Source organism: Sylvia atricapilla, chromosome 2 (genome assembly GCF_009819655.1).
Source record: "Sylvia atricapilla isolate bSylAtr1 chromosome 2, bSylAtr1.pri, whole genome shotgun sequence".
In the NCBI taxonomy this organism is placed as follows: domain Eukaryota; kingdom Metazoa; phylum Chordata; class Aves; order Passeriformes; family Sylviidae; genus Sylvia; species Sylvia atricapilla.
In genome coordinates this window covers 74,008,607-74,033,564 of record NC_089141.1, presented here as the reverse complement: position 1 = coordinate 74,033,564, position 24,958 = coordinate 74,008,607, and the positions used below count along the sequence as shown (strand labels likewise).

General features: G+C 38.5%; 1 protein-coding gene across 2 annotated transcripts; it reads right to left on the bottom strand.

Annotated features, from left to right (window-relative positions):
* Positions 1 to 789: 789 nt before the first annotated feature.
* Positions 790 to 24,893, bottom strand: GPR180 (G protein-coupled receptor 180). 2 transcript variants are annotated; one of them, XM_066313438.1, is made up of 9 exons: positions 24,675 to 24,892; positions 22,837 to 22,995; positions 19,658 to 19,852; positions 16,133 to 16,313; positions 15,878 to 15,927; positions 12,144 to 12,301; positions 5,750 to 5,941; positions 5,323 to 5,400; positions 790 to 3,675 (listed from the first exon to the last, which is right to left on the bottom strand). In XM_066313438.1, exons 1-9 carry the CDS (start codon positions 24,820 to 24,822, stop codon positions 3,517 to 3,519), a joined length of 1,320 nt encoding a protein of 439 aa, XP_066169535.1. In that variant the 5' UTR covers positions 24,823 to 24,892; the 3' UTR covers positions 790 to 3,516. The 2 variants fall into 2 exon arrangements, with proteins under 2 accessions (XP_066169535.1, XP_066169536.1); XM_066313439.1 differs by lacking the exon at positions 19,658 to 19,852 and having other exon boundaries at positions 24,675 to 24,893.
* Between the last annotated feature and the right edge of the window lie 65 nt (positions 24,894 to 24,958).

Here is a 24,958-nt window from a genome sequence, read left to right as displayed (position 1 = left end):
ATTTTCCTACCTGAAGCACTTTAAATAAATATACAATAAACACAGGCTACATGGAAGGGGAGTGAATAGCTGAGGACACTTGTGATGAGCCTCAGAACTACTCCAGCCTTCACATCACTGGTGAGGAGCAATGCAGGACGATCCCTCCTGAAAGCTTGTGGGGGGTCTTGTAGATTGAGTTGGTGATCTCACCCTTTTGTCTATTGCACTGAGATCCTCCCTCCCAACCAACAAATCAGAGCTGACGCAAACTGGCATCTGCTCCAGCAGAAAAGGTGATGGCTGGCCAGGTGATGCCCTCTCGCACAGACAAGTGAATTTCTCCACAGCACAACCAACTTCAGTTTGCAGTCTTGTCAATAGACACTTCTATTTCACAAGCACTGAAACACACAGGCAGTAGAATAAGCAGACACAGCAACCCCAACTTTATTTAAAACAGAACTGCATAATGCACAGAAGCTCTCAGGTGAGATGTTGTCCTCTGCGCTCAGCAATGCTGCTCACCATGGTCAGCAGGAGCAGTGCTGCCTTCAGGAGGACTCTGCTTCAGCCCTGTGCAGCAGTGAGTGTCAGGAAGCCAGGAACTGCTGACGCTCTCCCCAAAAATTCCCCATGTGTGTGGCAGCTTTTGGCAAGCACAAACCCACACCTCATACACACCGGGACTATGGGGGCACTGGAGGACTGCTTCTGTCCACTGCAGTCACCTAATGCAGACCCCATGTAGGGCACAGCACCTGTTCTGCTGATGTACACAAAAGTCCCAGTTTGTGACAGAAAACTAAATTTTTATTTTCTTTTTTGTGACAGAAAGCACATTTTAGAAGTATAGTTTTCAAGTTGGGATACATGGATTGAAGACAACTGAAAGAAGGCTGGAAGCTATTTTTTCAAGATGAAGTTATGAAATCAAATTGATAGAATGGGTAACAGTGTTGATAAGCATGAAAAAAGCAAGGTCTTATCAGCTGTTCTCCCAGGAGATCTAAGTTAGAAAGAAGAGAAAGACTTTTACATACTTGAACCACTCCTCAGGCATGATCAGAGGCACTAAGTTTCAACACAGAGTACAGGTTAAGTATGAAGTTTTGTCCATTAGTCATACTTGAAGACTTCTCCTCTCCCCGAGATAACCTGAACCAAATTAACTGAAGATTACTGCAGTCACAGTGACACACTGCTACAGGGTGCATTAGTTACTCAGTAACACCAAACTGGTGAGCACTGGCCCTCTGCTGAGACCTGGGCACCAGCTAAGAGTACCACTTTGTACCACTTACCATGAGAAAGTGACACTTAATTGCTACAGTTACATTAATAGCAAAATTAAAATTTATTTTCAAGTAACTGGATCCAATGCCCAACTAAGAAACTAATGTTACCTGTTGACTTCCGGAGTGATGTGGGAATGATGTAAAAGACAACACCTTACGCTTCGTACTTACACTAATGAAACCATGATTTGTTGTGGGGTATCTTTATAAGGTGAAAATAAGGTAAATTGTATCATAATATTGACCAAGTCAAGTCAGAAGAACTACAGGAAGTAAGACAGTACTTCTGGAAAATAAACCAAATGGAGTGCCTCTTCTGAAAGTCACATAGAGGTTTTTTTGCATAGATTAAAACTTTTATCATGATGGATCATAAACTGTAAAGTAGTACTTGCGTCTATCAGAAAATTCTATTTTATGTGTGAATTTTAAGTCTTATACATGAGGACAGACAGAACTCTTTTACTACATTATTGGAGGCTTATCAAAAACAGGATGCTTTTTTCTTGAGAAGATGAAAAGTACAGAGATAAGCAGGGAAATAAAGACTGAAGTTTTAACCAATAATATTTTTGTGTGGTTATCAGAGGAATGTAATAATTAATCTTTTAATCATTCTGAAGATTGTGTGAAATCATAATATCTCATCTTTTCCAGCCTCAACCTGCCATTCTTGATCTGAATTACAAACAATAAGAAAGGAGATGATTTAATGAGTTACTTTGTCATGTTGCCATTTTGCCTTAGTCAAAGGCAAAATATCTAGTTTTGCCTCTAAACTAAAATGGAACAGACTTCTGTTTCAACTATGCTTACAACTGAGGCAAAGATAAATGGAAAAATTAGGGCAGTTTTAAAGCTAGAACCAGTGTCTTCACATTTTCACAGAGACATCATCAAATACACACTGTTAAGAAGAAGCAAGCACTGATTTACTAGAAAATAAAATCCATTTTGTGAAGAAACACACATGTATGAAGTCTAAACTAAGCTAAATCCAAAAAGAAAAATTTCACTCATAATGGCAATAGGTATGTTCTTATTATGAAAGAAAAAAAAGTGTCAGCATGATTTAATCATACTCTATAAATAGGCACTTCAATAAAGTATATATTTACACTGGCTTTCTGAATGCTAGGGCATCACAAAGTAGAATGGCTTTATTACAATGGATGGAAGATGGCAACTACTTAGAACCCAGTGCCAACATGGATTATAACAAATCCAGTGAGTATTTTGTTTTTCAATTATTCATAGAAAATTTAATCCTGATTAAGTATCCTTGGGCAGGAATTCATGGGTAGTTGATGACTGAAACCAACATTTATTTGAAATGCTTCTGTTAATTTAATCTGTGTATATGGCTTAATTATGATTGAATCCTCAATGTAACAGAAATGAATTATATCAGGATTAAAATTCTAGTACCACATCACCCATTCCATTTTCTTTGCCTTTTTTTTTTTCCTCCTTTAAAAGATGCAAGGCTGCTGTTTTAATTACCTTTATGTTGCTATGTATTCTAAGCCTCAAAAACTGTTTAGACCTTGATTACTGGATGAAATTTTTAGTTACATTTACTTAAAAAAAAAAGAAAAAGGAAGATATAAACCTTATTTACATTCCCATTAGAATTTTAACCAGTATGAACATTAGATGCAAAAAAGGCTTTTCTTTTACATCCATTATAAAGGACAGTTTCTTGCAGTCAGTTGTGAACATTTGACATGTTTTCTAGATGATTCTCCCTCCTTTCTTTCCCCATCTTTTACATTGATACAAAAATGCATTTTCTCTAAAACATGAAAATAAAAAAACCCTTGTACTCATCGTTATGCATCACACCAATTTCACAACTGGCCTATTTTAAACTTGTTTGTGCATGTAGATGTTTTAAGAACTGCATTTTATAAGACCTTCAAACGTAGTATTGACACAAAGTAAGGGCATTTTTGGTGTCCATGAATGGGAGAGAAAAGATTCATTGTACTCTTCTGTGATACAGCTCAGCACCACTTGTTAATCAGTATCTATGAAACTCTTCAAATTATGGATTTTTACACTCCACGATACTTTAAACACATTAATCTTTGAATCTTGACAGACCAAAGGTCTGTGAAGTGCTTTGATATTATCACTCAAGTTTTCCAGTGAAACCAACGTATCATACACTCATGACAAAAATACCTGTACGTTCATTATTGCACGTTTATTACATAATGTATTCTTCCTAAACATCTCAGAAGTGATGTCGATTTTTATGTCCAGAGGATACTGTTAGTGGCAATGTCACTGATGATAGTGAAGACACTTCCCAATATAGACTATGGGATAGAAAAAGTCTGTAGAGGATAACCATGGAGATGCACTGACAGAGGATAACACCCATGGTAATAATCTAGAGACAAGAAAAGAGAAAAAGAAATAGTAAGTGGAAAAAACGCTCTCATTAAACAAGACACAATAAATTTCTATCAGCATGAGTGCTTGAGGTTTAACTTTAAACCTTTTAATACTGCTGCAGTTACAAAAGATTTGAACATGCATTTTAAGTCCAGGAATCAGACTCTCACACCTGGGTGTTTTTAAACCAGTAGATAGCCCTGGGCAAGTCACATAACCCTTCTGGCAGTCTCTGTTCTGGGGAATTTCAGACTTGCAATTCACCACCCATGCAGTTTCACAAGCAGAGGTGATATTTAGATATTCTATTCTTACAACAAACAGAGTGGGAGAAAAAAAGGCTTGGAAACACTTTGCATTAGCACAATCATGGAGCTGAGGATAGTGATTTATCACTCTCACTTAGCCAGATCTCTTTCAGTTCAAGTTTCTTCATCTGTAAAAGCTGTGTAAGGCTGTATTTATCAAATGCCTAAAGGCGTAACTTGTTTCTGAGAAAGCCTTCAGTTTATGTACAGGTAGTCCTTTAAAATACATGTTTTTCTTATAAATATGGTATTTATTGATCGTACATTTTATTGTACTGAGGTGAATTTGAAGAAGCAAACACCGCTGAATTATCACAGTGCAGGAACTGCAGCTCACATAATGGTTAAAGTTGCTCAAATGCAAGAGCAGAGCAATTGTAGTCTTCCTTTAATAAGCTCAAAATACTGCAAAAATACTACTTTACTGATCCTACCTCTAGAGACTGTCCTCCTGCCCTGAGGATGCTTTCATCAAGCAAAACAAAAAGTCTCTTCATTAGTAACTCCAGAGGAATCAATTTTTTTCTGCCTAGATTTCTTTTTTTTTTTTAAATCAAACACAGTATTTATTATTTAATTTAATAAAACATTTTTCTTTCCCTTACATATCCTCTACACAAATAAAAGCTCATTTTCTGAATGTATTTGCATACAAATGCACAAATGGTTATAAGCATAAAGAAAAGCAGCAAACCCTATGCTGGAATGAGGTAGTCAATCACCTGAGAATAGTGGTGCACCTCATCTGAACATGGCAGGCTCCACACACGGAATGCTCCAGTTCCAAATATGTTTAAGCAACCCAGAAACTCAGTGAGTCCACCTTTGTTTTTAACTGTTTAGAGCTTACAAACCAAACAACATATTTGGACAGACTTCTTGATCTAAAGAATACAGTTCAGCTACAGGTTCCCTGACCTATTTAGTCACATAAGGCTTTTAAAGGATGAAGACTAAAAAGCAAACAACAAAAAAAATTCCACTGATTTATCTTTCTACTCCCTTTGTTAAAAGAATCCCCAAGGTGTTTTTAATTAAAAGCAAACAAGCAAACAATAAAACAAAACACCCCCTCCACATTTTCCTTTGACTTAACAATCTCCTCCTCTCCCTCCCTTAACCTAGAAATGATTACCCTTAGATGATTTGAGCCCTGTGTGTCTTTGTAAAATATGACTCACATTAGCATCAATGAGAGCTGTGTGACTAAGACTTTTCAAGTTGCTTTGGGGTCACAGGATTAACAGCCTAAGAGCATGAGTTTGCTAACAAACATTAAACATGAAGAACAACTACTATTCAAATTTCATCTCTTTTATCTTGCCTGTACATACCTTTTCTCTTTGATATTCTCTGAATATTACAGCAATGGTTGCAAGACATGGGTGGCACAGAAACCAGAGAATGCAGGCCTAAAAAACGATGAGTATAAGTTGTAAAATGACTACATGCCAGCTTAGAAGAAAGAGATGACAGTTACAGGAACTAAATTTACATTTCTGTCTGTTTTATGAACCCATTGTTTAATTTTCAATCAACATAATGAAAACCACACAATGAAAGGTGGGATTTCTGTTTTAAAAAGCCCTATACTCCTTGTCAAATTAAAATGCCTACTCAGAATATGAAGACAGGCTGCAGTGTAATCAAATCAGACACTTTAACTTTCTTATGGAGGGAAAGAGTTTAGTGCTTCAGTCAACTGCATGTCACAATTATATTTACAGAAGAAGGGATCAGTTTGCTGGATGTAACCCATACTTTGGCAAAAGTGATGTAGAACTCCCTTTTCAGTGTGCTTCTCTCTGCTGTGATAATCTGGTAGAGGCCAGCAGCCAGGGAAAGAGCCAGGCAGACTCTGAGGCCAATGAGCAGTCCGCTTGCCAAGCCATGGTGTGAATGGTAGCTGTGGTGATTTGTATCTTCAAACTGCTCCCAAATCAATAAAAAGCTCTGAAAAAGAACAACAGCAAAGGGCACTTAGAATAAACCAGGTTACCAGAACTCCCAACTAACCTTTCTATCATAGATTAAGTTATCTGGTAATGCTTCACTCTACTTGTTAGGGACTGCCATGCTAAGCAAAAAAACCCAACAAACCCTAGTCTGAAATACTTTTTGCCATGATCTATCACTGCAACTGCAACTGGTAGGAACGGAGTCTCGCTTCTTGGATTCTGTAACCTTTAGAAAGCTTGACAAGTTAAAGTTTCCTCTGATTTGGATAGAGGGAATGTAGCGCCTTAGAATAAAAATCTGAAATAATCACCTGTACACTTGTCCTACTCTGCAGGAAGACCACTGAAATGATTTCACAGAGCAGGGAGGTGTCTCCTTTCACTTGTGATCCACAACCTGTAAAGCTTGTTTCAAAGGCAGGCGACTACGCCTTTTCTTTCAAAATCCTAACAGGATTCACTTTTCTTTTCAAAGATGGGGAAGTAAGAGGGTGGTGCTGCTGCCCCTTTTATACAATAGCCTTAAGGCTCAAGCATTCACCCAGGTTGAACTTGGATCTCCCACAATTCCCTTCTTTGCCTAAAGGATATCCAATTCACATCTCCCACCTCCTTGGAGAGTGCTGCAACTGCCAGGCTATAGGGTGTTCTTGGGTGGGCCACTCTCCACCCCTTCTATTGAAGCTGTGCCATTGTGGAGAAAAGAATTCAACATCAGCTAGGTCAGAAACTGTGAGTGAGCCTGACTCTGCAAGCACCTGGCTCAGAAACCTCCTAGGGTCTAGGAAAGGGAGTGCCACAGGTTCCAAATGCCATACCAACATCTGGCTGAACACTCTAGCCAACAGATAACTACATAAAAGATAGTAACCCCCTCCTTAACTCCAAGCATTGCGTCCATCTGCTGTAGATCTAATTTTCTGGAAGCACAGTGAGAAACAATATTGATATTCTCTGAGAAAAAACAGACTAACAAGTGCCTAGTTTCTGAATCTTGAAGAAGGCAGGCGCCAACCAGTTGTATTAAAAATGTGTCTTGCTGAAGAACACCTTCTCAAGACTTTGGGAATGCTAACATTATAAATTAGAATACACAAGGTTTAGACTCTCAGAGCATCATGTAATAGCTGAATGGCATTTTGGAACTTGAATATACACTGGAATCTAGTCCACCTACTGCACATATCTAATTTGCACTGTGGCTTCAGGTGCCTAATAAAGCAGGTTTTCTGAAGAAAGGTAGGCAAATTTGATTTATGAGTGTAGTAGCTCTGAAGACCTTCAGAAGCAGACATTGTATGGCTCAATTTAGAAATATAAATTAGTCAGATTCCTTCTGAACACACTCAAAGGCTTTCTCACTACATAAAGACAAAAGGGTTACTAATATTAACTTTTAAAAAATGTATAATTCACCTGTGCCTTCCAGAGGTGGGTGGCCTTGATTCTCATCAGTTGAGTATTAGAATAATTTTTGCTTCGAATATCCTCAGAGTATTCTCCTGCTCTCCCCCTCCCTTACCTAGGGGGACACAGCCCTGTCATTTTACACCTGCTGTCACTTCAGTCACTCCTCAACCACCTGGATGGAACAATGGGGGAGGGACAGATGTAAACTATGTGCGTCTTCAATGTCACTGATTACTAGCACACAATCTCACCAACAGGCTTCAAATGTTCGCACCATAATGCTCAGAAAAAGACTAATTTCAAGCAAACATCTTCAAATGATCAAGTTACTTGACTGAGAATTCTGTCAAAGAGTAAGGCTGAAGACGGGCTAATCTGCTCCTGAATCCCTGAGATGCAGCACAATGTTTGGTAACGTTGTGTGTGTAGCACTAGTTTTGGCATGAAATTGATGAATTCCTATCACAGAAGTTATTTCAGTCCAGTTAGAACACGCTCAGACAACAAACAAGGGTTCTACCAGTTACAGAATCACTGCAGTCTTGTGAGCATTTTCCCTTCTGGTATTTACATTTTGGAACAGCCAAAGTATTTAACTTCCCAGACTGAACATATTCTGCTTGAGAAAGTAAAAGATCCCATGACTCAAGCAAGCATCTGAGGGGAAGCCATATGGGCTGATGGAGGCAGGACTGTGATACTCTAAGAAGAAAACATCACTGGGATCTACCTCACCTTAAAAAACAGAGCTCATGAAGGCCTAAATTTTCCTTAGTCTATGCCAAGAGTAATAGCAAAGAAGGAAACCACTTTCATGGGAAGATGACAAAGAGCTGGAGTAAAGGAATCATGAGAACAAAGCCCAAATCCACATAGGATAATAGTGTCTGACAGCAGAGTGTGTTCTGGACCAGCCCTTTAAAGAGTGTAAACAACACAACAACAGTCGATCAAAGGCTGTGTACGGTGACAGGAATGTGAGATCACAGAAGTCCAGTTTCCTTCAGCTTCATTAGATTATTCCAAAATAAGCAGAAGGTAGAGGCATTAGAGGCAGAGAAGGAACTGTCAGTGCAACACAGTATACACTTGGACAAAGTAAATGTATCATTGCCCTTACTATGAGCTGGGGCTGTTCTCACTCACCTGGGAAAAGCAGGATCCCATAAAAGAGAAATTTCTGCTATTGAGTGTTTCTAGGTAAAAATGGATTAGACAATCAGTTCTCAATGAAGAACTTTCATAGACAAGCATGATGTTAAAATCTCTTTAGTTGTGAAAAATAAAAAAATAATTAAAATTTGAGAAATCAAGGTCAAGGAACCCTAAAGTCCCTTATCTTGACCACAGAAAGGCAAGTACCAGCTCACTAAGTTGCAATATCAGGAACAAACTTTAAAACACCAGACATCAACCTGCTGAAGTAGACATGAGAGACATCTTTTGCTGGCAGTGAGCAGAACTATGTTTGAGCTCTGAGAAGAAATCAGGGGGGACAATTCTAATTGTTATCCAGAAGAACAACTGTGCTTAGGCTGTAGACAAACTGGATGAGAGGGGAAGCTAAAGAGCTGACTCACACTATGCTATGTCCAACATTGAAGCCACAATTGCTTCTTCATAAGAAGAAACAGAATGCCATCTCCTTGTTTACATAATACACTGTTCAAAATGCCTGACTTTAGCTGTATATAATCCTGACCTATCCTGGCTCTCAGTGGACACCAACCACTGTCCAGTACTGGCCTTCCTCTTCAAATACTAGAGGAATGATAGCCATGGATATCATCTTGATGTTCCAGATATACAAGCTGAACCTCCACATCCATATGAAGAGGAACCAGACACTCTTCCTTTATGTCATGAGGAAACAATTACAGTAGAACTCCTCCTTCCCCTCATGATGCCAACATTGACTTTATGACAAGCCAAGATAACGTATCAATCTCCAGCAAAGACAGGTTCTCATGGGACAGATCACCCCTGAGAGGCAAGGGGAAGGGGGAAGCAAAAGGGAAATTAGAAGGAGCTGCAAGGCAAACTAGCTGTTTCTAACCATATCTAGTACTCAGTTATCTGATGTCACACAATACCAGTACAGCAAAAAATGACTAAGATCTAAGGTCAGAGGTAGAGCTCATTCTAAGCACACCTGAGAACCCCTGTGTAGGGTGATATTTAAGGCAGTAAGATTCTATTCCATTTTGATCAGGTTCAGAGCAATCAGCTATCTTTCCAGAATCACTGCCTCTGGTCTGGTCAGCCCTGAAAGCTGAAACTGCTCAGATCTATGTGATGTGATGCCATCAATAAAGTTCTGTACAAGGTCTGTGCCTCAGCAGCACAAAGTGGAATTTTTAATGAATGCACAGCAGCCTGGGAATCTTTTGTTCTGTGGCTGAAATAAAGAACAAGTTAAGGCAAAAGGAGATGCTAAATGGCAGACTTGTCCCTCCTTTGAGATGTTACCTCCTTGCAGCTGCAAAGACCACAAGACATTTGCTGACTAGGAGGCTGTGTCAACCTGACACTGAAGGCAACCCATAAATATAGCCCAGGAAATTGCTAGTGCTTCTGAAAGAACAACAACAAAAAAAAATCCATAGCATCAGTACAAAGAGGAGAAAAATCCCTGAAAATTTGCTGAGTAATGTGAACTAGTAGTAGGCAAACAGGCTCAGATAGCTTGACAGTTAAGCCTGCATTTATGTTGAAGAATATGTTTTCTCAAGCTGTCCACTCTCTTGACTTCCCTGAAGATGAGATGGGAGAATGTCAAAACTAACATGGTGCAATCTCTATCTGCTGCATTAGGTTAGTGCACATAGTTTCCAGCAGCCTCGACAGAAAGTCCTCATAACAACACTGATAATCCACATAAAGTCTGTCCAATCTCTGGCATAGGAGGAAGCTGGTTCTCACATAAGAATCTCTGGGAAAGATCAGAAGGAAGGTTGTTCCATGTTTTTAGCCATTAAAAAGGCCCACTGATTGCTTACAGCAGGTTGAACACCCATGTCAATCTTGACAGACCAGTGAACAACTGACTAATCCAGAGACGAACTCTTGAACTCACCACCTTTGATAGAGGTGATACAGTCTAAATCCTGTTTCCCTGAGCCGAACAGCTTCACTCTGTAATAAGGAGAACAAATCTGGCAGAAGGTGTATTTCATACACCTTTCATGAACCATGAGATGAAAAATATCCTCTCCAGAAGGGATACTCTTGGTGTGAGGGAAACTTTGCTGAGGACAGTAGATACTGACATGGGGGTGCAAAACCACTTAGATAAATTACATATTCCACTATCCATACTGTGTTCCTACAAGACTCCTGCTGAATCTGACATTCCCAATGGTACCAGGAGGTGATGTGGTGTAGCTGTGCCTTATTGGTGAAAAGTAAGATAGACAACTTTGTGCTAATGCTCCAGCATTGCTCCAAGAGCCAAAAGACATGCAATGGACCTGTCTTGGGGGAAGCAGCTCATATGTATGATGCCTGCCCCACTTTTACCATAAGTAACAACCAAAATAAGATCAAGCTGATTATAACGAGTATCTTTTCTATGCATAGTAAAAGGAAACAACAACGAAAAACTTTCCAGTCTCAAGCAGCAGGGTAGTAACATACCCATACATATGCACAAGTGCAGAGGCATGAATGAAATTAAATACTTTAGAAGTCTTCTTTACTACCAGCATGTAAAATTTCTGGTGCTGGATAGGTTCATTCCACCTTACTTTGACACCCATCTTTAAATTTCAACAGTCCCATTGACCTTAACAGCCTTTGGTTTATAGTCTTAATTAGCAACAAATGCCAGCTCCCAGCTATTCTTAATGTTCTAGAAGTCCACTTATTTAGTTTAGAAAGCAGCACTAATTACAGATACTACCCAAATGGCACAAAAATCTTCAGTATAATCTCTTCCTCATTACTGTCTCCAGTTTCTCCCTGCTCTTCTCTTTCTCAATGGTTTTCAGATTCTCTTGTCTTTATGATGTGATTAAAAAAAATTTGTTTACAAAAGGCACCACCAGGGTTGAATGATTTTCATTACAATTTACTTTTAAGTTACTGGTTTACTTAACTTTCTAATTTATACTAATGGGAAATATTTGAATGAAATTATATGTCAGACCATTTGTATATTTGCAAGACCAATCCTGCAGATGAACCTTTCAAGAATTCCCTTCCTTATATTGATTGAAAGGACCATTAGACATTCTGTTTGAGTGCTTGCAAAAGGAGGGCACTGATGATTTCCTTTTTTTTCATGACAAAGACTTTGTCACAGCAGCTTTTCTTGTCTTTCCTCCCATGCTGCTGGTTGTCAATCTGCATAATGTAATCCACAATGCCTCAGCTGTACTGATGACAACTATTTTATAATGACCACATTACAAATCAGATCAATAAAATGACAGTGCAAAAAAAAAAAAATTTAAACTTTTTTTTCAGTCTAGGTTGTTCCACTAATCTGGTTCACAGTATAATGCTACAAACAATTGGCACAATCAGGAGTTTGGAAAACTGTGGGAACTTCTTAAGTGGTTTCGCTGCTAGACAAAAACATACTGTGGAGCTACATCTTAAATTGTTAAAGAGAATGTGGTGTTAACTATTAGACATACTGGGTGCACATTATGCTGTGGGCTTTTTTCCAGTCTTGATACTCCCTCTCTCATAAAATTAAAATATTGAAATTATTTGGTTCACAGTTCTGTCATACTTAATAGCAGCTGTATACTTCAGTGTAAGAATGAATATGAAATACAAACCTGTGTAACAACAACTACTACAGCAATGCCAGTAGATGCTGGACTGGAATCCCACTGAAGAGGTCTGCCATGAGATTTCTTCATTCTGCCTATTGTCCAACCCATACACAGACTCAACAATAAATACAGCATTTGTATCTGTGAGACTATGTCACACCCTATTGAAAACAAAAGAAAAATGAATATAATTACAACAAAAATAAAGATTTTGCTTTTTCCTATATCAAAGATATACCCGATATTTCCTATATACCCACAAACAAAGGATGGATTCTTATGCCTCTATATCACCTTTTCATTTTGATGAGTTAGATTAGATGAGATTGCTTTGCCACAATATGGGGCTATTTTGTGGAGTTTTCAGTGACCAAACAGATCACTATCAGCTTTCCTGCAGATATGCTGCAGTTCTGCAAGAACATGGGCACAGAGCCATGTCTTTCCATATCCTACTCTTGTGTCAAGAGTAGTCTGGGCTCAGGAGTCCATCTGCATAAACAGACTTATAAATGCTAAAGAACTAAAAACCATATGTATGTTAATCATAGTGCAAATATGCAACATGATGAAATGAACTCCTTTCTTTGCTCTGAAGAACTTTTTGTTCAAAAATCAGATAGTTACATTGTACTTTGAATTAACTGCATTTGTCTTGAGGATGTAGTAGCTATCAGAAGAAAGCACAAATATTTAGGACAAATTCCACTCTGAGACACTTAAAAAGGAAAATATAATGAATAACCCCTACACAAACTTCATTTAGATCAACAACTTGTCTGTATTTCATTTTATTAAATGCAAAGTACCTTTGCCTCATTTTGCTATGTCCATTTTTACCTCTGTTTGGGAACAATTAACACATAGTCCATAAAGTTACATTCTTAATCAGTGTCTCAAACTTGTGTTTGAAGCTGCATGAGAATAAAGAAAACTTTAAGCTAGAATATATTAAAGCCTTTATTTGTAGCCTTGCTGCAGCACTACTGACAGTAGAAAAACCTGAAGATTTCTTTCTCGGTGATTGTTGGCTTTAGACCTGGTAGGTTTTTGACTCAATGAACAATTTTCAAGTTGGTATTGGGATCTGACTCATTGTACTGGCACAGCAGAGATGTAAAAGAAAAACTGATTCTTACACTCTGTAAATTGTAAACTCAGTTCAGAAACTAGAGATTAGGCACTACACACAGCAATGCTTTCTTTTTCACTTCATTAATATTTTAGTTCAATTAAATTTGTTCCTTTTTTGCAATTTTCACTTACACTAACAGTTACAAGAAGAATATTTCTGTCACAAAAAAGCAAAGCTCTTCATACGACTGGACTGTATTAAAAAAAGATAAATACCACATTTACTAAAAATGCTGGCACAGAAAATGTTGCCACTGTACAGAAATTAATATGAATACAAAGGAAGTGTGTGAAAAGATCATTTACCATATTTCCATGACACTCAGCAATACTACCAAAATAAGGGTATAAAACAGACTTCGAAATGTAATTCCTGAGATATCCTTGGTATTCTCAGAGTTTACATGCTTAAATGCTTCTTAATGTATTAAAGACATCTTTGCTGTTTAAGATCTGTCAAGAGCTTTTAGTAAATGCAAACTTGATCATTCTTTACTAAAATCAACCAGCACTGATTTTGGGAAAAGAAATTATAGTGGAATTATTTTCCAATGCTACCTTATCGAGAGACAGTACTCACTAGAAAAAGAACTGTTACATGAACCAAAGGCATGCTAAACCACTGTCACAAATCCAAACTAGAAAAATGACTGAATAATACTGTGTTCTAGGGAGGATCTTCTTGTCTGTCATTCTTTAAGATAACCTGCCCTATAAGGTACAGCCAGATATCATCTTTCAATCATATCATGGATATGGATACTGCTCCACTTCAGTGTGGTAACAATTCAAGTGGATTCCCACATAAATTCACGTAAGACAAAAATCCACAAGCAGCTTTAATCTTTGACATCCTATACACTTTGCTAGGAATGAGCAAGGATAAGAAAAAATTTAAAGATTACAATAATCCCACTATATTCAGGGTCAGTGTGAAGTCACGTTACTGAGCTGATACCATAATTGTCTGATTTCATCACAATTCATCTTTTCTGACTATTCAACAGACATAACAGTCTTTGACTTTTCACATTTGATTTTTACCACAGGTTAAAAGGACATCTGCAATGCTTCTGAGTGCCAACATTATTTGTGTGATTTACTTGATTAGGTTAGGTGGTTAATTAGACTGAGGATCAGCTCTTTATACATGGTAAAGACTAAATCATACTTGGAAAAGAGTAATTGCTTGAGATAGTATCTGAAAAACTTTTCAGATATTCTGGCCACACTGCAATTTATAGAAATTTTAACATTTATTTTTAACTCAGATTTCTGTTGCCATATAGGAATAATGGTACCATCTTTCCCCTTCAAATTATACTACTTGCCGTTAGCCATTCTTCAGAATTGTATTTCTTTCACTGTAATTCACTGAAGTTTTCCATATTTCTATTACTTCTGCTCTTGTACTCTTTACCAGCTTCAGAGAGAGTTAGAAATGAAAAACTTTTGTAGCTGAATTTCAGAAATTCGGCTACTGATTCAAAAATAATATTCATTATAATCTTTGTTTATCTAAATAAAAGTGGGCTTTTTCACCACAACACATACACAAAAACAAATCTAACATGAAGCTATTCTCTCTGAAGTTCTGGCTGGATAGTTAATACTGGGGTGGGGTTATGACTACCTCCATATTCTCCATTTTAATCATTTCATGAGATGAGAAGGAATGTTTAATAACACTGTTTCTGGAGTGGCTGCAAGGAGCTGCCAGCTCAAATGGTTAAAACAAGAAAGAGGCAATTATTGTGGTGCCAGGTGCCATCAAGAGGCTGATAATTCCAACTGCAGCCTTCTAAATGAACTCTGAAAAGGGAAATATTTCTCTGTATAGGCTGTTACTCCCCAACACTATCACACTACTGCAGTACTGCTTCCTTGGGGTGCTACAAGCCAGTCAAAAGGAAATACATTTGCTTGGAATGAACCCCCAATTCTTCAAATGTGAACTGCAGGGAAAAAAAAAAACCCAAAGTACCCAGGAACAATGGAGAGTAAAGAAAGGAACAAGATTAACTTAGTGCATTTTGGAAAGGTGTGCTACAGGAATTTAGGTCCAGTGAGAACTTGGAATATCTATACAGAGCAGAGAAAAATGCTTTGTTAGCATCAAATCTTCACAGAAGCAAAAAATCTTCTTTTTTGCATTATGTTAATCATAAAATTTGTGCTGTAAAATACTTTTCCATTTAATAATTGTTGAATTTGTTAGGGAAATAACAAGTTCTATAAAATATGATTAAGTTTCCTAAAAAGCTTGGCTTTCTAGATCTAACTCCACAAAACTCTTCAATGTATTGAAAGACATGCTCAGGTGATAGTCATGTCTTTTAAGTGTTTGTAGCAAGGAACCTTGAGACAAAAAAAAAAAATCCTTTGAAAAATCCTAAACAATATCACAGATGTATAACTTTAAATACAGCTATTGTAAACATGTAAAACAATTTTTTATCTGGAGGAGCAATTTTTAGTATTTTATATCAAAAATTCAATTATGTGATCCAAGATCATAGTATAGTCCAGCAACAGCATTTGCTCATGTATTATACAGATGCATAGGTAGGGATACGTAAGAAACAGCAGATAGGCATACTCACATTCTGCCAGACTTCCCATAAAAGGAGCTCCTATCCCATCTCTAGAATAACTGAAAACAGAATAAAATGATTGTATTGTTAAGTAGGTGTGTCTTAAATGGGTGTTCTCTCTCATAAGTACATTTAGGCAATGATGCAGTTCAAAAGGCACTCCTGTATTTTGCCACAATCCCTCCCACGCAAATCATGTACTGATCTTTACAACACACTGTTCTTCAAATCTCAGGACTGAAAGCAGAAAAGGAGCAAAGGTACCTTGAGAAATGCAGGTAGTTGGCAAAAGCTGAACCAGCCTGCAACAGTAATGCAATTGTCAACACCTTTAATACACCATGCATAGGTCCACGCTTCCTAATTGTTTGCCACAGGGATTGTGCATATATGCAAGCAGTTATGAAGTATGCTAGCACAAGCAGGAAAAAGAATTCATGTAATCCTGTGGGGGGAAAAAAAAAAAAAAAAAAAAGAAATAGAGCTTAGTTTTACAAAGAAACATTGCTACTAGCAGCAAATAACTAAAAAACCAACCATTTTCTTTAATACAATCATTGGGAAATACTTAGCAACTGTTACCCAAAAGTGGTAGTACACAATGTGTAAATCCTGGTCAATTTTATCCAAGAAAATTGGTGAATTTTATCAGCAAACTGATTATTATTTGATCTGGCCAAGTGTTTTTAATCAACAATACCTTTTCTGAGCAGAGAGGCTTGCAACAATTACCAGACTAGTAAAAAGTGACGCACAGTTTCTTGATACACACTAAACAATTGCAGCTCATGTTATCAGTCAGAAATATATTTATTAAAGGCCTCGTTTTTAGCTCTTTTTGCCTGCTTATTTCATTCTGTAAAGGCACAATCCGAGGTGAGAGAAACCTCAAGTCGAATTCTATTTAATCTTTTTAACCACTGGGTGTCACCCTTCCCCTGCATAAAGCGGCTCAAGAGGCACAGTTGATCAAGCCCAAAAACTTACAGATAAAGAAAAGTAGCACAGAAAACAGTAATTAGTTCTTAGCATGCATTTTTTTTTTTGCACTTGTCTAGAAAAAAAAAATCCCCCAAGTTTTTTTAGATTATTTATAAAACAGAAGTCCTTTCATTATAAGTCTGGCAGTAGTCTGGTAAAATGCTCCCCTTAAGACCTGGATCCTGGAAATCTTTTCTATTGTCCGTCTGCTTTGCAACCCATCAGGAGCTCCCAAAGGGTCGAAGCCAGTGAGATATAAGCAAAACAGGTAAACAAACATTTATCACAGAAAACTTGTTTTCTTTGTCCAACCTTCCCCGAAATTTTAGTGGTGCCCAAAGAATCAGATTCTAAAAAAAAGCTTTTTCTCTAGCAGCAAAATAACTCTGGTAAAAGCTTCCAGCCAGCTCCACCCAGAGATTGGGAAGAGCAAGTATACACATTTCAGTATCTGTGCTGAAAAACATTAGAACTGGATGAGTTCTGAATAGTAGCTAACATTAGAGCTTCTGTGACTAAAATTAAGCATTTTGGACATATACACAGGAAAATGGGAGAAAAAGAGCATAAAGTAATAAAGAATCTTAAAAACTCCAGGCCACTGCTTCTCTTGTACACAATACATGAGCATGATTCATCAATGACAAAAGTATGTGGTTTAGATCAAATCTTCTGCTTCAAAAGATACTCACTGAAGTTGGCAAGGACTTTGTTGATAAAAGTTATTTCTCACCACAATGAGTGAGAATCTTTGGAAAACTCTTTAGGAAAATCAACTAGCTTTTAACAAACACTAAGCATTTATGATAGAATGCTCCTTCCAACAATAGACAGAGTGTAGATTATTGGCTTAAGACCAAAAGGGGTTAGGAGAAAGCTGCACTGAAAACCAACTATAAAAAATACAATTTTTAACCTGTCTCCTCTAAGTTTCCTGACTTTCAAGGAACCTCTAGTTGAAAGACAAAGCAAAACATTATTTGAAATATCTTACTTCAAAGCTCTTCAGAATGCTACCTTTTCAGCTGACTTCAGATGAAGTGACACCATATCTTATGTAGAAGACCTCTACCATATAAAATAAGGTTACTTGCCAAGGATCAGAAGTCAGGCTCCCTTATCTCGGAAGGCAAACATCTTAATCATAAGGTGACAGTCTCAAGCTCCTTCCCATGCTTTCCTTATTATTCAAGTAATTTTTGAGATGTCCTGTGCCAGGCCATGGCCTAAAGTAACTCAAGTGAAAGAGGACCTAACTAAAACTTTCTGCAGCTATGTAATTTTAAGTTGCCTGCATGAAATAAGCAAGAAATGAAGCTGCATCTTCTCTCTGATACCCTCTCATTACAAGCTTCTATGGAAAAATGGCAAAGATTATTTCCCAGAGATGCATTTAAAATTAAATTTAAAGAGAGGGAGAATGAGAGAGAGATTAAATGCTCCTCAGCTCTCTGAGAGTGGATCAATGCATGTAGCTTCAGGATTCATGGCAACAATGCAGGTTTTAATTCTGAATCAACAGAGGTGTTCCTCTGCAGCTCTGAAAGACATGGCATGTACAGCTCACCTTGCTTCCTACCTGTTAGATCTAAATACATACATCCAGCACATTTACACACCACCTTACTCAGCGCATAAGCTGTTTGGAGTTCTGCTTCCAAGTGCTCAGTCTTCCTACAAAATTAATACAGAGCTGAGATGCCTCTATAAGGGGTCTCTACATCACTTTAGTGGGCCATATGATGCCCCTTGATTTAGCAATTACTCCTTCAGCTATTACTCCTCTTTGACAGTAAGTAAATTAACCTAGAATTCACTTCTGAAGACCATATCCACCAAATAAAACCTGGCAATTTTGTAGAACTTAAAAAGTTAAAGAGAGAGGTTATGTCTGATCATAAGCCTTGAAAAGGAGATTAATAATGTGCTACTTTCTTGCAGATTCTGCTAATTATTCCAGTGAATATTTTCTTCCTTTCAAAAACTGAGCTGCCTTTGTTCCCTCTATATTCTCTTGAGACCACGAGTGACAGCAGGGCATTTCATTCAGAGCACAGCAATTAGGCTCATCCTCGGTGTATTCAGGTTCAATCTGTATAGGAAGGCAGATTAAGCCTACAGGGCCCTTCCCTCACAACAGAGCCAGGTGAGTGACATGTTGATGAGGCCTCCCAGAGCAGTGATACTACTCACTGCAACCAAGAATACATTAAGCTGGATTGTCCAAAGCATACAATTTTATGTAGGCATTTTTTTAGCTGCTGTCTTGAGTTTTTCTTCAGATGTTTAAAAGACTTAAAATTACATTTCTTAATTATAACAAAATCATGCCTGACAAACCTAATCTACAGCCTGTGACTAAGACACTTATAAAGATCTAAACACTGAACTGAAATTGTACTGGCAAAATGTTTCATTGTGCATGTAGTCTTGTTGCACAGAATCAAGTTTCACATCACTAAGGAATTTGGCTAATAAATTAAAATCAGGTAAGAAGTTCACGTTTAAATGGAAGATTACAATTTCAACACATTAAAAATACCTATCCACCAATGACTGTAACATTGACTTCTCTTGTGAATCTACACTCCTAGTTAGGCAAATTTTGGAAAGTCAGTTTAGGGAAATGAAAGGGTTTTTCTGTGATGACGGAAAAATATACTCAAGTTTACTCTTTGTACAAAAACAGAACATGAAATATAAGCGACTCTGCTATCCATTCCCCACACTCTTCTAAGCACAGTAAGCACTGATTTGAGTAATCAGATCCTTAACTTACAAATCTAATTTTAAGAAAAAAAATCTTACCAGATTCCCCTGCGCTAAAGTGATCTAATGGATTCCCTTCTGCATCTGGGTTTAGTAAGACCATTTCAAACTGAACATCCTCGGATTCAGAATAATTCTCCTCGCAGGTAAACTTGTCTACATAAAACACATACCATGTTTCCGGATAAGGAATCTGGGACACTGTCAGATTTTGCTCTGTGTGGTTCACAGTCACTTTGGAAAAAAAAAAAAAAAAAAAAAAAGAAGAAAAAAAAAAAAAAAAAGTAAATACTTGATTAGTTTGGTTTTAGAAAACACATCTTTGAATGAAGATAAAACTTAAATCCACAGCATAATATATAGGTTATAAACGATACGCAGTAGAAACAGACTGAGGTTTCAAAGCTATCCATAACACCAGAGACCCGATCTTCAACTTCAGATTTTGTTTCAAGCAGGTGTGGGCAAGGGTTGGTGAGGACACTGCATCCCACCTTTCAGCTCTGCTGGGAGGGCTCCCTCCTTCCAGAAGCCAGAAAGTGCAAACTATCTCCTTTGTTTAGCACATTTCCATCCTCTAGTTCAAGTTTTCACAGGATTAGCTCTTCTGTACTACTCACCAGGTACTTCTGCAGTATAAAAGATACCTTTGTGAAATTTATTTGACTCAGTTTTCAAAGAGATTTAGAGCACCAAAGAGGAACAGCTGCATGTGACCTCAGTAAACAATATTATGCATACTTTAAAGGTGCGAATCAATATTATTTCACAGGATCTTCCCCAAACTGTAACATACTGAATTTCAATTGACAGTTAAGAGCTGAAACCATGTGCAATCAAACTGCATATTTCAAATCAGGTTACATTTAAAAACGACTATGTAAGATACTCATGTTTCATCTGCTTGGTATCTTACCACTATTTTTGCCTAAAAACAAGTTAACCAAGCACAGTCTTTTCAAAGCAAACTCTTGATGCAAGTGAAACCTGTGCTCTCTATGTTTGGCTGAAAATGCAAGAAATGCAAGCATTGTCACATTGACTACTGAACTTGAGTGCTAATTGGCTCCATCATTTCTCTGCAGGAGAAATAACAATAACAGAATAATTGACCTTAATAGGTAAAGATGACAATGGCTAAGGATGAAGAAAAATTTCTTTAAAAACTCCACAAAACACAGGGTTTTTTCTAAATAAAAAAGCTGCAAACATACAAACTCATTTTCACTAAATATTTAATAGACAAAATTTACAACAAATTTCTAACTTGAAGCCTACCTGTGAAAAACTATGTAATTCCAATAAACAAGGTTCAACTACAAGAAGTTATTTTCTGTTCTCTTAAGGTATGAACCGAACAACATTAAAATCCATCAAGAATTGTACTGTATGTGTCCTTGCAGAAACTGTCATGAGGTACAGATTTGGACAACACCAAATGTATACAAACCAGTATTTCATATGGTGCTTAGTCCAAATGAAAGGCAAACTGTGGCTGACAGGAGTGGCTTCACTCCCCATGTCACATCTCAGCTGAGTTCTGACACCGCGTTATTCGAACCAAGACTAAGGATCACACAGAGTGTGTTCAATCAGTTCCTTTCAAATCCATACTCAGAGGTAGAAAAGAACCAATTTTGCCCAAGATCAGCAAAGAGATCCAACTCACCCTGTGGTCATACAACTCCAAACGGAGCAGAAAACAGTGAGTACCCTGCTGGGACAGTCAGGAACGACAGACCGACTGCCAGTTATTTCAGCAGCACTTTTGTGCCGCTCTGATGAAGTGTAAGGAAACCATATCCCTGGAAGTGGCATTTGTATAAGGTTTCATTATGACAAATCTTCCAGGAGATCAATCTGTTATTGGGATTCTGACTGCACAAAGGAAATGTATTTAAAAGAAAAGCTATAGTCACTTAAAACACATTTGAATTAAGGTTCTAATACTAATTTAACTTCTTAAAATTTATGCTTTAAGTACCATTATGATCAATAAATGGTACAAAGATTATTTCAGTCTGTCTTCTAGTTATATAACTCAATGCTTCAGTGTTTTATTGTTCTTTCACATTTAGATGGGTACACAAATTAAGCTTTATCCCAATTAGCTCATCTTTGATATGGTATTAAAAGTTTTCTAACATGTTTTGTACATCAAAGCATGGCAGATTTGTGCTATGATGAAAATATCGTTTCATTTTTGTTTTCTCAACTTTGAAAAATGCCATTTCCATGGAACTAAAGAACAGGGCCTCCTGACAAGTGAGAACTGTTCCTTTGTAAACATGAGACAAAATGACAATCTACATATTCTATATTGGTATAACTCTTACCTCAAATACTAAAACAGCTCAATGTGAGATTGTGACAAATATATCAAGTTATAAAAGAATGAAATAGCATTAAGTTATAATAGAGGCAAGTCATAAAGTAAGGCAGCAGATTCAGATTAATTTTTGCAGAAGAAAACTTATCAGGTAGTGAAAGAGAAGGTTTACAGGTACAAAATCACTTTTACTTTGTTCTTAGGCTACACACTCCCACCTTACAAACATTTGCTTCAAAAGTTTAGAGGCAACTGCAGCAGGTTCCATCACTTTGCCTCTAATTTGTTTTTCTTTCCACTGCAATGAAAGTCACAACTCAAACAAGTCATACATTTGACTGTCCCAAACATTCAGATTCTGTAGATCTTCAATTTCTTAGCACAATGGTATTATTTGTAAATTATTCTTTGTAAATTCTCTCAATACCCAAGATAAACTATTTTATGGAAAACTTGGTATTACAAAAAAAAAAAAAAAAAAAAAAAAAGGACATTTACTTCAAGCAGAGGCAAAACAATATCTCTATACTGAATTACTAAATGAAAACTTCAGCCAAGTATGTATCCTTTCTGAACTGTGAACAGGTGAAAGCATGAACTGGAACCAGTCACAAAGTTTGGCTGTTTCTACTAAAGCCATTGTTTGTCATGGATTTAATTTTCCAGCAGCACATTAAATTGTAACTTACAAAGTCTTTTGAAGTGATACAAAAAAGGAAATTTTATTTTGTTGTAGTATTTTTAATTGCAGAAGGCCAAAGTCCTAGATGATGCAAAGCCCAAATTCACTGAAATGAATATTCTAAACACATAGATAACTGAACAGAATTCTAAATGCACCAGTAACTCTGTAAGGAGAAAAAAAAAAAAAAAAAAGGCAGTAACTCACTTGTCAGTTGAGCTTTAGAGAACTTCTCTGTACAGCTGTGATCTTGGCCACTGTTCTCCAGCTTTTGCCACTCCTGTGCTTGAAAGAGGTGAAGTCTAGCTGCTTTTGCCACAGCTACTGCTATATTCTTGATTCTAACACACAGAACAGCATGGTCACCTTGATATTAAAAAAAATAAAAATCAATTATTCAGTCTTATGTCAGTTATAAACAAAAAGATAGTGTGGCACAGATTTTTTTTAAGTAGCTGCAGTACAGCTTCACATTATCCTTATTTTCTTACCACTACTTCCTAATGAAAGTATTTATGGTCTTTCAAAAACAATTTCTATGTGTCTCATTAAGAAACCAATGAATGCGCAGTTCTCTATGATGGTACTTAAACAAACCTTCTCTACTACAAATAGCATCCCCTCCCCCTCTTTTAAAAAATGACTTCCAGGTAACCTTTTTTCCCTTCTTCCCTCCCACTCCAAATTTTATTGTTTTCAAGTTAAAGACAGTGCCTCAATAGTCTCAATAACTAGTTCAAAGTGTAGTATTTTATGACCTCTGTGGCCTGACAATGAGCATTGCAGGGTAGCTCAAGTCTAATTCCAGAAGAATTTATGTGAGTGAACTTTCACATTACAGATGGATTAGAGTTAAGATACTTAATTATAGATGACAGATGTCAAATTGATGCAAAGAAAATCAAACTTCAGAAGTGTTCTCTAATGTGTCAGTCTACCTTTAGAATCGCAGCATGACAGAATGGCCTGGATTGAAGGGACTTGAAAGACCACCTAGCTTCCAACCCCCCTGCTGTGGAGAGTCTTTTCTCAGCGCACTTTTCTCCTTCCGATCTATTTAGAGCACTTCTACAATTAACTTCTAGGACAGTGATAATTAACTGCTTTCAAGTCACTCCATAAGCTATCTCCACCCTATCTGGCATTTCTCATTCTGTGCTGGAAGGTCACGCTCCAGCTCTGTTTTGCTTATGTCACGTTTTCCTGCATCCCGTTACATTTTGAAGCACTCCGCAGAATTGTTGTGCCATGAAGCTCAATGGGGAAGAAAAACAGCCTAAGCTACTGAAATGCTGAGCACATAGGAAAAGCAGGCTGACCAGCACAGCCCTGCTGGACACGGCACTTGTCATGACCACACACATCTCTTTCTGTGAAGTAAAACTTCTCTAGCAAGCACAGTGGGCCACTGCTAGGGCTCTCTTTCAGCAGGACAGCAGTCAGGAATTATTACTAAGTAATAACTGACTAACAGTCAGAAATTATTACAATCAAGGAGTCAGTAACAGGGGAAAGAAAAGCCATTGGGAATAACCAGGTGAGAATTTTACATCCTGATGAGCGGTGCCACCAAGCTCACACAGCGACAGGGCACAGCGACATGAAGCACTGCTGTCATTTGGTGGAATTCCAGGAGGGAAGGAGCGATGCGTGTCGCAGTGAGAACGCGACACCGGGCCGGCAGTGTCCGCACGGGCTGCGGGACGTGCGCGGAGGCACAGTCAGCGCTGCTCCCCTCCGCGACCCGCAGAGCGGAGCCGCCGCCAGCTCCTGCGCCCAGCGCCCGGGGCCGCCCCGCCCGGACAGCGGCTCGGAGCTGGTGCACGTCCCGGCGGAGGAGGAGAGAGGAGCAGGAAAAGAGGGAAGGAGAGTGCGATGGAAGGACGGAGAACTACGGGGTTGGCTCCGTACCCCACCCCACGGCCCCTTCGTTCGCCAACGGCGCCCCTGCGCCCAGCGGCTCCTCACAGCCAGCCCCTTCCCCACCGGCCCTGTTCCAGGACGGCACAGCCGCTTCCCCGCTCTCCTGCCCTCGGGACACCCACCGTGGAACTGGAAGTGTGCCACGGGCCGCCACGGCTCCCGGCGGGCGGCGGCGCTGGCGAAGCCGCCCCGCAGCGTCTTGCCCACGGCGGGGCCCCAGCAGCAGCAGCCGGCGGCGGCGCTGAACAGCCAGAGCAGCCGCCACTGCATCGCCGGGACCCGCCGGACACCGGGATCCTCCTTCCCCCGTCCCGCGCTGCGGCCCCCGCCCCCCGGTCACGTGACGGGCCCCGCCGCGTTAGGCGCGAGCGGGAGGGCGGGAGCGGTGAGAGAGCCAATGGAGGAG

Excerpts from the sequence above, each read along its gene's own strand:
- GPR180 (XM_066313438.1), bottom strand. The coding sequence starts at position 24,822 with ATGCAGTGGCGGCTGCTCTGGCTGTTCAGCGCCGCCGCCGGCTGCTGC. Across the intron at positions 16,314-19,657 it reads CTTTAGCGCAGGGGAATCTG|GATTACATGAATTCTTTTTC; the intron begins GTAAGATTTTTT and ends TTCCCCCCACAG. Across the intron at positions 5,942-12,143 it reads TAGTAGTTGTTGTTACACAG|AGCTTTTTATTGATTTGGGA; the intron begins GTTTGTATTTCA and ends GTTCTTTTTCAG.